The sequence below is a fragment of the Ambystoma mexicanum genome, chromosome 5q (genome assembly GCF_040938575.1).
Source record: "Ambystoma mexicanum isolate Mex_15411 chromosome 5q, UKY_AmexF1_1, whole genome shotgun sequence".
In the NCBI taxonomy this organism is placed as follows: domain Eukaryota; kingdom Metazoa; phylum Chordata; class Amphibia; order Caudata; family Ambystomatidae; genus Ambystoma; species Ambystoma mexicanum.
Window position 1 is genome coordinate 884393840 of NC_090933.1, and position 13443 is coordinate 884407282.

The 13443-nt window shown below is 46.9% G+C and overlaps 1 protein-coding gene across 1 annotated transcript in view; it reads left to right on the plus strand.

Annotated features, from left to right (window-relative positions):
- LOC138497739 (neural-cadherin-like) overlaps positions 1 to 13443 on the plus strand; it is a 609504-nt gene that overhangs the window by 557208 nt on the left and 38853 nt on the right. Inside the window, exons 30-31 of the mRNA XM_069621376.1 lie at positions 2712 to 2892; positions 12352 to 12605. Of these exons, the coding sequence (XP_069477477.1) occupies positions 2712 to 2892; positions 12352 to 12605 (435 nt within the window). The remainder of the gene's footprint in view (positions 1 to 2711; positions 2893 to 12351; positions 12606 to 13443) is intronic.

Genomic DNA, 13443 nt, shown 5'->3' on the forward strand with positions numbered 1-13443 from the left:
AGTTCCTAAGGAGGACTGTTCAAACAAGTAAGTATTTCACTTTAGAGTAGTTGAAATGTTCCAGTGACTTCTGTGAAGACACCCTAGGAGGATTCCAGCAGTGGGCCTGGGTGAACTGGATGAGAGGATTCCCAATCATAAGAAACACCCCAAACCTATACAGAAATCACACAACCTTAAGGTTAGTAAATACCCCAGACAACACAGTACCTCAGCACAGAAGAAGAGTTTGCAGGGGGGGGGACATCAGGATCTGCAGCCAAAAACCCAGTCGATGAATTCCCTGTCATGAAAACAGGAAACTCGAAGGGATTTTGCAGCAGGGATCAATGAGTAAGGATCCAGGCAAGAGTGTCTTCATGGCTGGATTCAGCTCTGTGGTTTTGGCGCCCTTTTCAGGAGCCAGGAGAAAACTTAATGTGGCCGGTCGAATTCTCATCTCTAATCTGGTGCAACACTCTTGTGAGGGGACTTCGTGTCTCTGGAAAGCCACCAAAGTTTCAGCTCAATTCGGAATTCAGAAGACCATGCACCGCACAATGGCTTGAGGTCCCAGGGTACTGGGGTATTGCATGCCCGCAAGGTCGCAGCACGATGTGGGATGGCTCAAAATGCAGGTCTTCTTGAGTCTAGTGGATCCCACCATGCTGTGGGTCGGGACCCCCAGGTCAATTGGAAGGAAGGGTAACAGCAGGCTCTGGTTACACAGCAGGCTCTCTGGTCCCTGGAAATCAGTACAGCTGTATTTTCTTCATCTCCCTCTTCAGTTTCAGCTCCAGTGGTCGACTTGTCAGCAGCTTCCAGGTTCAGAGTATTTAATAGGAACAGCACAACTTCGGAAATCTCTCCCTGCATTTTACAGAAAGGGGCGGTATGGCCCTCCAATCAGGACAGCCGGGCCCCCATTGAGCCTGGGCTCCTTTCAGGCAAGGTGAAAGACAAAGGGCTGCAGAGTTTTGGACTCCTCCCTCGCTTCCTGCCTTCTCAGACACTCTGGAGCATTGGTGGGAATACAAAGAATTCCCGCTGAAGACCAAATTCCTACTGACAATGTTCCTGCCGCGAATGGCAGGGGAAGACCTCAGAAACTACAAGCAAGCAAGAAATGGTGTAAAAAGAAGAACCCCACCATTTTAGAAAAATGGTGGCCCGGCTGTGCATTACCAAGGCTGAATTACCAGCCTGCGAGTAAAAATGACTAAAAGTCATAAAGGTAAAACCACTGCCACCAGCCATTCAAGCAAACTTTCAATAATAACAAAAATGTTACAGGTAAGTAAGAAAGGGGATACATTGTATCCCCAGCATTCCACATAAGGTGGGGTGTGCTGGCTCACTATATAAAATGTAAAGGGGGATGAAAATCCCTCTTTACTACTTGGGACCTGTAGTTCACCCAAGTACTTGAAAGAGAAATGAACAGGGGAGCCCATAGGGGCTACCCAGACTAAGCCCAAAAGTTGTAGAAAACTATAACTTCAACCCTACACTATGGAGAGACATAAAAGGGTCAATGATAAAAAGAGTAAAAGACAAGGGAGAGGGGAAAAAGATTCCCCTTCACCTAGGAACAAGGTAAAATAGTTACCTAGTCCAAGCAAAGGGCTCTGGGGTTGACACAGGTCAGGAAGATTTATCATAAATATGAAAATCTTACCTAACACCTTCCAAAAGCACAAAGGCACAAACCACATGGCTACAGATCCACAAACTCTGCAAAATCAAACCCTTAATTCCCACGAACGAATTCCATATGGTGGTCCAAGCACTCGTTGCCTAATACATTAATGAGGGAAATTCTCTCCTTACTGGCCTTCCAGCCTCACATCTGCCCCTCCCTCCCAAAAGCAGCCCACTACGCTGCAGCCCAACTCATTACAGGTGCCCGCAAATTCGACTGTATCCCTCGAACACTGCACATGCTTCACTTGCTCCCGCTCCCCGCCAGGATCATATTGAAAACTGCTTGCATCACCTACAAAGCTGTCTCAATTGGAACACCAAAATACTTGACACCTCTGTAGTCAGAGCTGGCCCGCAAAGAGAAGACTTGCAAGCAGTCCTCCTGCGACGCCCCAACCATCTGGAACTCAATCCCAGTAGAGGCTCGAAATGCCCCTACCATCCTCCAGTTTCACAAAACACTAACAAAAAGTCTCTTTCAAAAATACCTGCCGGACACACATAAATCCCTCTCTCCCTCTATTAACGGTACTGCACTACTGTATGAAATGCCAAGCCCAATTCCGGCACCCTCCTGTTGTACAGCCCAGAGACTGCTATAAGCAATACAATATGTTAACAAGGTACTGCTGAATGAATAACCTGGTGGTGTGATGGCACAGTTACAGATGGTCTTCATTTCACTGGGGTTCTCCGAGGAGAACAGTAAACCTTTTCTAGGTGGTCATTTTTTTTATGTTCTACGTAGATGCATTCATTTATAAGAAATGTATTGGTATGCATGTTGAGAGTAAATATATGTTAAATTATAAGATGTCCAGGAATGTGCCAAAAATGGGGGGAAACACCCCAAACTGTTGAATGTAATTTTAATTCAAAAGGGTGTTGTCTAAGGCAACAGATGCTGCAAAGTGCATACAGCACAAATTCCTAAAGCTGATGAGAGCACGTGCACTGTAATTGTGAGCGAGCAACTATTAATGAAAAAAAGACTTGGTTGGGAATCAGGTTCTATTTGTCGTCCTTAGGTTGCATGCGTGACGTCCGCCTGAATGGTCAGTCTCTGCCCTTCAGCGGTGAAAGTCCGGGCTTCAGCACAGTCCTGAGCCAGCAGGGCACTACAAGCGGTTGCCTCTCAGATGCCTGCAGTGACCAGCCTTGCCAGAGTCCCTTTCGCTGCGCAGACCTATGGAGAAAATATGAGTGCAGGTACAACCATTTTGATGCAGTAACAGGGTTTTCTGACACTGTCCCTGTTGCGTTTCTAGGTTGATGTCGGCTTGAATGTTCCATGGTTACTATCAGGGATGAAAGCAAAAACCACAGTTATCTACTTTCCTGCCTAATTCACCTTCTAAACACCATTCACATGGAACTAGATCCCTAATGGAATTCGCATATTGTTTTAGCCACCTTAAAAGAGACTCCATCTGAACTCATTGCTTTTCGACACTAGACCTTTTTAATATTGATGATGGCTTAGCTCAGTTCCTAGACCCTCTGCCAGATTAGCCATTGTATGGTAGACCGTTGCTGCGTATGAACCATGTATGGACCTTCACAGATATAAGGCAGTAATGGGTGGCCACCCTTCATTCCATGTCAATTACAAGATCATTCTGCAAGTCTTAAGCCCCTCCCCCTCAGACCGAAAGCACTCTATATGATGTGCATGTGATGTAGAAACTGACATTAGACACATATTGTGGCCCAGTAGTTTAGCCTTACTATCAGACTTGTCCCTTATAGTAATAATGCACACAGCAATCAGATGTCTCTTTCTTGAATTTCTTTCTGTCACCACTTTCTTATAGAAGTGGTACACCCGGCCAACGGGCTTGGCCATGTTGCCAAAAGCAAAATAGCATCTGTGTCTTTGAGGTTAGGTCCTGTCAAAGAGAAGACATGGCATCCACAAGCATTCTGGGAGCATTATGAGCTGGTCTCTAGTTCCACTAGGAAAGCACAATGTAATCAAGCCACCCTTCAAATTCTGTTCAAGTGTTGCCGGGAAGCCTTCTACCATCCTCATCCATTCTCAGACGTTGGCACTATGAGATAGCCAGATGGTGGAGCGACAAAAATAGTTACTTCCATAATATTTTCTGTATTTCCAGGTCCTGGACTTCATTGTGTTGCCGATGCTCATCCCCTGCCCCGCCCCACCTTCATCAGCGCATCTTCAATAGTTCATGTCTACTACCAGCTGACTTTTTAATGAGCACTGAGAGTCTGGATACATAAAACATAAAGAGGGTAATTTTCCAATGAGTGGAGTGCAAAGTGAAACGGTAAAAGCGAGGCGCAATGTTTTTACGCTTTCAGTTTGCACTCCAGCTCATTCCTTGTGCCTTTACAAGGTGTAGAAGGGGAGTTTGCAGCCTATACAGGTGGATTGCAAGCTTATAGGAGCGATGCACCCCTACTTGAGTGATTAGTTGAATCCTGCAGCCTAGTACATGGTTTGCTTGGGAAAAAGTCCAGAAAATCCCAAAGGAGAAGTAAAAGCGAGTCAGTGGGCAAACCTTGTTGTTGATGGCACTGGATTAAGTTGTGTTTACGTTAATGGTTGTCCTAGCACATTTAGTGCTAGTTACATGTGAGAAGAGCCAACACGTGTTTCGACTGAAGTCTGCGCAGACATCCACGGAACTCCGATACTTCAGTGGCTACTCAGCCTCTCCTAGGCAGGACCACTTTTTGTGATTATCCCGTGGCCTACAACCTCCTTATTCAAGGATTCACACCAATTGCCTCTCCGCCTTGGTAAAGACTTCGGTCGAAATACGTGTTGGCTCTTCTCACATGTAACTAGCACTACACGTGCTAGGACAACCATGTTTTGAATCAAAAATAAAACATGAACGTGTAAACCAAGACAAGGTGTACTGGCCTCCTTACCTAATGCACCGTATCAGGGTGGCAACTTAATCCAGCGCCATCAACAACAATGTTTGCCAACCCACTCGAGTTTGCAGCCTAGCCTGCTCTTTGCATAGAGCCTGATGTGAAAGTATTTGTACTTGAGTCCTGAGAATGCTCCAAACCTGCCCCAAGGTGATGTGCCTGCTTTCCTCTGCACTAGTGTTTCATTACGCATGCTCAATTTAACTGTAAACAATGGTCGCCCATGTTAGAGCTTATACGAAACCTCAATAGTCTTCTTTTCTAGAATCATGATTGAAGCTGAGCCTTGAGCAGGCACGGACTGGACTATAGGACTATAGGGCAATAGGCCCATGGCTGAACCAAAAACGCAAAATGCTGGTGTGGGACAGTTTTTCTGGTCAAAGTCGACCACTGTTTTGGCCCATATGGGTCAGTTTGATAAGTTACTTCACAATGCGTATAGTAGTTTTGACCAGTGTTGCTGGATAAATATTCTTTCAAATGCACAATTTGCATCACTTTTAATCAGAAACCCCCCCCCCTGGGTATTATTCACAGTGCCACAAAAGGAATGAATTGGCCTTTGCAACTTTAGGCCACTTTTTCATTGATGCCCGAGACAAGTTTATGGCCCAGTCCGGCCCTGGCCTTGAGGACTCCCTCATTCGCATAACTTTCCCCAAGTGTAAGGTATGGCAACTTGGATCCCATGCTGGACACCAAAGTAAGACAACTTGGACTCAGCATGGACCTAAAACTCCACCTCGACCCTCAGGTATCCTGAGTAGTTAACGCCTATTCCTTCCATTTTATTTTTACTGCAAAAGTCCTAGCAGCAAATGCCTTCGCATTATCCACTTGGGCCTTCCAACTACAGTGCTGACCTGTCTGCAACATCTGTGAAAAGTTGTGGCCAGGATGCTAGCCTGAACCCAAACATATTTGCACATCATGTCCCAGTTACATCCCTGTGACCCCTACTCATGCCTGGAACACCACAGTGTTGATAATGTAAAAACCCACTCTTCTTCATCACCATTTCTCATCCATTAGGAAAGGACTAGTTCACATTTCTACATTCTGAAAAGGCAGAAAGGGTGGGAGAAAGTTCTCTGTGTTGTCAACCAAGTTATGTAAACAACTTGTAATCCTTAGTTGTTGCGAACCTAACCATCATAGTGTGCAGGAGGGACCTTAGCCGGCCCATAGGACTGGGGTTTTCCCAAACGGCACTTTAAGATGGAATAGCAGCATCCGTGAGATGGATGGGGATACAGATTAGTACTCAAGCATTAAATCAATAATGACAACTCAGTGGTTTGGCAAAGGGAGTCCGTTTAATGACAAGTACAAAAAACAGAGAGTTATGAAAATCAGCAGTTGCTCAATCTTCCTTCTCGCTTCAACTCTGATGAACTTCACAAGAATCACATCCTTTATACTAAAAACTCATCATCGCTGACATGAAACGCTAAAAATGTTGCATGCAATTCTATTGGTTATAGGAAGGTAACTTTACTATAGGTACTATATCTGTGTATAATAGTGGAGTAAAAGGATTGGATAACTAGTGTCAGGTGGGGCATCTAAGCCCTTCCTTCAGAATGACTACTGTGAACGTCACTAAAAGTACGTCTCATTGGTTCTACAGACTATAGGATCCTAGATTACTTGGTACATTGTGATTGGGCTGATACCACGTCACCTTGTACTTTTCCACTTTGCTTAGCAGCATGCAGAATGGTCGGCCAGGTGCAGGGTGCCCGTTAGCTCCCCTAGCCTCCCACCAACCAGTACCACTATCCATCACTGACCCACTGGCCATGTGTCAATTAGTTTCTAATTTGTAGGCCTCGATGCTGCCTCTCTGTCTGGGAGAACTCAGATATATGTGCATTGCTCAAGGCTGCGCGTAGGTGTGAAGGCCCCAACTCTTCTTGCTTGGCAGGTCACGTGTTTTAGGCACCGTGAAATCATCTCCATCTCCATGTAATTTGTGTATTTGATTTTAGCTTTCTGTCCACCAAAGGCCTTCTGCTGCTTATCTCGACTCCTTTGAATAGGATACTCCGCTCTTGGCATCATAAATTGTATTAGCCTGTGTCAGCTAAAATGACCTTGGTTTCTTTGCACGGGTCTCATGCATCTGAGTTTCGTTTCTGTCTTTGGCTTTCGATTCCAGTGTTTTGACGGCCTTCTCTCATGGGGCCCCTGGTAACTTGCGGTTGGTTCTGCCCTTTTGCAAAGTGGACATATACGTCATATAAAGTGCTCCTTTTGAGGTAGATAAGTATTTGTGGTGCTTGCCGCATCTAATGTCCTACGAAGCATAGCAAGCCGCACAATTTCCTCAGCTTTCTTGCGTTTCCAAGCATATGTACAGATGTAAACTGGTTGCACATCTTCATCGCTCTTATGACATAAGCTACTTATACTCGACATCGTCCTTTTACTTCAACTCAGTATGTTGCTTATCCTTGGTGTTTCGTCTCTTTTCGTCGTTCACAGGTCATCGTTTTCTTTATCTGCGAGTCAGTCCGAGTTCTTGTGAAGCCACCATTCGTCCTCTTTTGGGACTTTCATGGCTTCTTCAGGCATTACGTTTTGACAATCGGCATTCTGTCTCACTTGTCGATACGGTTTTCTCAATGGGTACCTTACTGTCCAAGGTTTCTTAAGTGTAGGTACTTCAATAGGTACTGTCCGTCTGATAGGTACCGGGCAGAGTCCCACTGCGGCTCTCTGCTGGTTTATTTGCTCATCATACATCACATATCTCGGCTTGACTGTTCCTGGAACTTCAAAATGGTCGGTTGGAGGGCAGGCCATATTTGAAGCCTCCTCTACAATAGTATCAGAAGAGCTCTGAAAATTTGTCTGGTCTCTAATCTACACCTACCTCAGTAATAAGCCAGACTGCCTTAATACACAGCCTTTCCCCTAAAGTGCTGAGATACCCTTACATGCAATCAAATGCACTTCATAAATACCCCATTCATACCAACATACAACCAGAATCTTTGGTAGCCCCACTGACTCACCTGCAAAAATAATCATACTTGTGTCTGCCCCACAGTTCCCCCTGTAAATGATCCGCTGTACGGAAACGCGTAGACGCAATGAATAAGACCACTATCACAGGCCATGGCCTAAAGCTTGATCAATGGTGCTACCCAAGGCAATGGGGCTGGCTAGGATTCTTCTGTGCGTTACCTGCCAGTCCTCAGTGAGTATGGCATGTAAGTGTTAGGGAGATGTATCAGTTTCATGCTTAATCCCCTCTCCTACTGAGACCGCCAGCACGTGTTGCTGGACTTCTGTATATTTTTCATGTTCTCCTGAATGAAGAGAACCTTTTTCCCCTCATTCGTTCTTATTTACTATAACCATGGGAACTCTGTTATTTATGTTTTACTTTATTTTATGGAGTCTTGCATTCCTCCGTACTCTTTAAAGGCATCTGTGTTTCACTTTAGCAGCACACATCACCCTATGTGCAGTGTTGCTGGGGACTCTTTAATCCTCCTTTCTATATTCTTTTATTTTCCTTAAAATCTACTGATCTTAAGGAAAGAGGGATGCTTCCTAAATCTTTACTCTTGAGAGATCAACACCCCACTTTATGTGGAGTGCTCGGGGTATACATAGTATCCCCCTTCCCTCTGCTCATGTAACATTTTGGGTTACAGTGACAACCCTATAGTTATGGATAGTGACAGTGGACATGGTCTACCAACGTTTATGCAATTATCTACTGCAGGCTGTACAAACAGCCCTGGTTATGCACAAAGGCTCACCTATGTTGTAACATGGTGGCTCCTTTATTCTTTTCTACATTTCTCATGCAGTTGTCCTTCTTTTGCCATTCAGGGAGGTGGGGGTCTTGATGGGAGTGTTGCCTTTGGCGCGACCCCTTTGTGTGCCTGCCAAGGCTCCAGTGTGTCTGTAAGGACTGGAAGCAGGGGGGGAGCACGAAACTCCCCTGTCGTTTGTCTGCGGATGTGCCTGAATGAAACCAGTCCTGATTGGACAGCCATCCACCCCTTTCCATAAACTGGAGGGAGAGTTTGCAGAGGAATAAATGGAAATTCCTATAAATGGTGAGTTTCCTGAGGCAGAAGACAAGTCGACCACTGGAAGAGAAGATCCGAAGCAGAAGACAAGCAGAGATGCTGGCAGACCGTTCCAGTAGCTGCAAAGAAACCACTGCTGTCCTGACCCTGTTTTCTGAAAGACAGGAGCTCCGGAGAGGATGACTATTTCCCTTTGGCTGGTGGGACCAACTACCCATAAGACAAGCTGCAGAACGAGCCATCCCTCGACATTCTGCGACCTTCCAGGACTGCAAACCATCAATACCATGGGACATCCAACCCAATTGCAGTGCATCATCTTTACGTGAACAAATCCTCCCAGATCTTTTCTGAGCTCCAGTTGGACCTCCCATGGCAAAACCCCCTTCCTCAAAGTCCCCTCACCAGAGTGCAGGACTGCAGAATCGAGGCAGATCGACCGGGCAGTAAACATTCACCGTTGGAGCTTGTAAAAAGGTGCCAAAACCACAGACGGCTGTGGGAGACTGAAGAAATCCTTTCTGAGGGACCTTTCCCACGACTGCAGCTGCAACATCCCTTCCAGAGTCCCTCCTTTTGTCACCAGACAGAGGAAACAAGATATCGGGTCCAACGCTGCCACACAGAATATAATTCAGCTGCATTTTCTTCAACACTCCTAAGGTACTGTGGGGCTCAAATTAGTACCTCAAGCTGAATTGTCGCTCCTGTGTCTGGAGTTAGAAGGCAGGTATTTGGGTGGTCACCCATAGCCCTTGTCTAGGCCTAACAATATGGTCTATCCCCTCTGCTTCCTTTCTTTTTTTATTATTATTATTATTCTGGTATTCATTGAGCGCAAACCTAGCTTCGAGAAGCAACAGAGCGCTTTCCAGAGGTCTAAAATAATACTGATACACAACAGAGCACTTTACAGAGGGATTCAACAGTACAGATGCATTACGGAGCGCTTTTCTGAGGTAACAACTGAACAGATATACAGCAGGGGGTGGGATACATAGTGGCACAGAGGAGGGGTGGAGCTGTAAAGGGTGGCGGGGAGGAGAGGGCCGGACGGCGTCTAGCAAGTCAGGTGGAGTATGGGCTGAATTGATGGCCTAGGCGCTGAGGAGAGGCTTGTTGAAGAGGTGGGTCTTGAGTTCTTTTCTGAATTGTAGGAGTGTGGGGACGCCCCACACACGCGTCTGATGCTGAGGGATAGGAGGTTCTATAGTCTTGGGGTGTAAGCAGAGAAGACTTGTTTTGTAGTCCTTTCCTTTTTGCACTGGTGGAGTTTGAAGTCTGCAGGTAGGTGTCCTGGCTTCTGGTGGTGCACTGTCCACCAGCGATGTTGAGTTTCTCCATGAGGTAGATGGGTGACTTGAGGGTGACTACCTTATAGATGATGCAGCAAGACTTGAAGGTGATTTATGTGTGCGGTTGGAGCCAGCGAAGGTCGATGAAAGCTGGTGTGATGTGGCTGTTTCTGCACAGACCCTTGATGAGACGTGCGGCCAGTGTATTACACTTCTCAAGGGCATAAGGGAGGATGACAGAAAGCCTACAAGGAGGGCATTGCCCCCATCAAGGTGGGATTGGACCATTGCTTGAATGGTGGATCTAAAGCTGTTGGAAGGGAGTAAGGGCATGACTTTCTGCAGGAGGGAGAGATGATACCAAGCTGTCTGAGTTTTCTTGTGTGTCTTGAAGGAGAGGTGTTTGTAGAAGGTGGAACCTGAGGCACTTGGCGAAGGAGGTGAGCTTGGGTGTAAAGCCCTCCAGGTTCATGGTTGTTATCCAGGTCCTTATGTTTGGGTGTTCGGTGTTGTTGGTGAGGAGTAGGAATTCGGTCTTGGAAGGGTTGAGTTTCAAAAATGCACTGGACATCCAAGACTGGATCAGTGAGAGGCATGTTTTAAGCGTGTGGATGTCCTTGATGGAGTCGATCTTGAGGAATAGCTGTGTGTCATAGGTGTATTGGTGGATGTGGATGTTGTGTTTGGCTAGGAGGGCTCTCAGTGGCTCCATGTATAGATTGAAGATCACTGGGGAGAGGATGAAACCCTGCTGGACTCCATTGGTGATGGGTAGCATTGGTGATCTAGAGGAGTCCATCTGAATAAACTGCTGGCAGTTGGCGATGTAGGACTTGAACCACCGTAGGTTAAGGTTGGTGATTCCCATGTGCCGATGTAGGGTGTTGGTAAGTACCTGGTGGTCTACTGTGTTAAAAGCAGCCGAGAGGCAGACTAGAACCAGGAGGCAGGGATGGCCATTGTCAAGGATGTTGAGGGCTCCATCGACCACCTGTATGAGTTGCCGTGTCTGTACTGCAACGAGGTCTGAAACCAGATTGGTAGGTTTGGAGGAGATTGTTGGTGTTGCTGTGTTGCTGCAGTTGCATGGCTACTTTATTTTATTGATTTACTGGACATTTGTATGGCACCTATACACAAGTGTTTCCAGGCGCCACAAGACAAGAAGGGGGGCAGGGATTGGACTTGTGACAATCCTACCGTGCAAGTGCTTCAAGAGATAAGTGCAAAGGGTAGGGGTAAAGGGAGAAGTGCAATAGAGGGGGGAGCAAGCAGGAGGGAGAGGGCAAGTGCTGTACAGGCCAAGGTGGTAAGTGCCATGGGAAAGAGGGCAGGGGGGAAGCAAAGTGTAGTCACGGCAGCAGGTGGACAGCTTAGCAAGGGAGGGGAGGATGGAAGGTAGCAGAGAAAAGAAAAGTCTTGAGAAGTTTCTGGAACTTAAGCAGATCCGGATCAAGTCTGGGAAGAGGGAGGCTGTTCCAGAGGGAGGCGCCAGCCCAGGAGAGGGATCTACCTACAACTCTCTGCTTGGAGAAACACGTGACCTGGAGAGAGTTGGAGCCAGAGGATCAAAGTGTTCTGGCGGTGAGATATTTAAGGATGGAGGCTGGATTTAGAAAAGTCGCAGAAACCCAGACAGCCTTGTGGATGATGCAGAGGGATTTGAATTTGATCCTTGCAGTCACCGGGAGCCACTGTAGAAACTTTAGGGCTGCAGAGAGGCGTTCCCTGGGCTTGAGGCCAAGGATAAGTCTCGCAGCCCTATTCTGGATTAGTTGGAGGGGGCGAAGGGAGGAAAGACGAAGGTTGAGGAAGAGGCTGTTTCAGTAGTCAAGCTTAGAGAGAACCAGGGCTCAGGAGACACTGAGCTTCAGGGGGAAGGTGAGGAAAGGTAGAATGCCCCTGACGAGATGGAGTTGAAAATTGGACTTCTTGGCAAGGTCCGTGATGTGTGTAGAGAGAAGGAGAGGAGTTAAAGATGATCCCAAGGTTTTTTGCCTCACAAAATGGGTGAGGGGAGGGGACCCAAGGAGTCTGGCCAGGGAGTGAGGGAGAAGCTGGGAGCAGGCGTCCCAGACTAGCACTTTCTCAATGATCTTATCTAGGAAGGAAAGATCGGTGATGGGTTGATAGTTAACTAGGTTGTCGGGTTTCAGAGTAGGTTTCTGTAGTAAAGGGAGGATTTGCCCTGTCTTTAGGGTCGATGGGAAGGTGCTTTGAGTTAGGGAGCTGTTGATGGTCTCCAGGTAGGCAAGGGCCTTTCTTTCTTTCGTCACCCACCCTAGTGAATGGGCCCTGTTCTGGGCAGCAGAAGATACAATTCCATAAGGTTGGTAACATAAAGGCTTCTATGCACTAGATGCTTTACAGTGTTTCTTTGACATAACATGGTCTTTTTCTTTCATGTTCAGGTGTCCATTGAACAAAGTGGAAGTGACAGATACCCAAACTGGCGTGAAGCTCTGCAGTCCTTCTCCCTGTGGCCAATGGAGCTGTCGAAATGGGGGCACCTGTGTGGCACAGTCACAGTACAAGTTTGTTTGTCACTGTGCCGAAGGGTACAAAGGAAGAACCTGCGAAATCAGCCTGGTGAAGGGAGGAAGACCCCTGGGCCTGAACTCCGGGTCCATCTTGGCAATAAGCATGTGCCTTCTCGTCTTCATAGGTAACTTGAGACACACTTTGTTTGAATGTAACCAGCCTGTGCTATTGTAATGCCCACACCATGCACAAAGGATATCAACCTAACTATATACATTGTTAAAGAAGTCAAACATAAATAATGCAATTGTGCGTCCACAGACATGTACTTCACACACTATGGGCTTCATTACGACTTTGCAGGCAGCCATGGTGCTATTAGCTGGGGAATTACTGGGTCATTCCAACCTTGGAGGACCCAGTAAGTCCCCATTCCAAAAACCATTCCCCATTCCCATTCGAGCCCCCGTAGGGCTCAATGGGAATGGGGAAGGAGCTAATAACGGGCCCGCAAATAGTGGGCCCGTTATTAGCTCCCTGGTCCCTTAGTGGCTCCTGCTAAGGGCGGCTGGTAAAACCAGCCGCCGTTAGTGGGACCCGCTAAGGGACCTCGGAATGCGGCGATAGGGGATTAACAGCACCGGCATCCTTACCGGTGCCGTTAACCCCCTACCGCCGTACTCGTAATGAGGCCCAATGTACTGTACACACAGCCCCTCTCTGAAAGTGTTGCTGTTTTCAACAAGGAATTGTATGCACCTTTAAAATTGAAACCACTCACATGCAGGTGGCAAGGCCAAGGAGAGAGAAACAGCATATTAATTATTTTGGAAGGCTTTAGGCTGCATTTATTTACAAAATGCATAAGCAGTGAATGCAAAGCATCAAACATACACCAATCCAATCCATCCCCCATGTACGCATGGGGTAGTGGTTCTGTCAATCTCCCCCACACCAAAAGAACGGTCCTATGGGGAATGAGGTGGCCTCCCCGTGAACTGACCAATCTCCCAGCCCTGTAC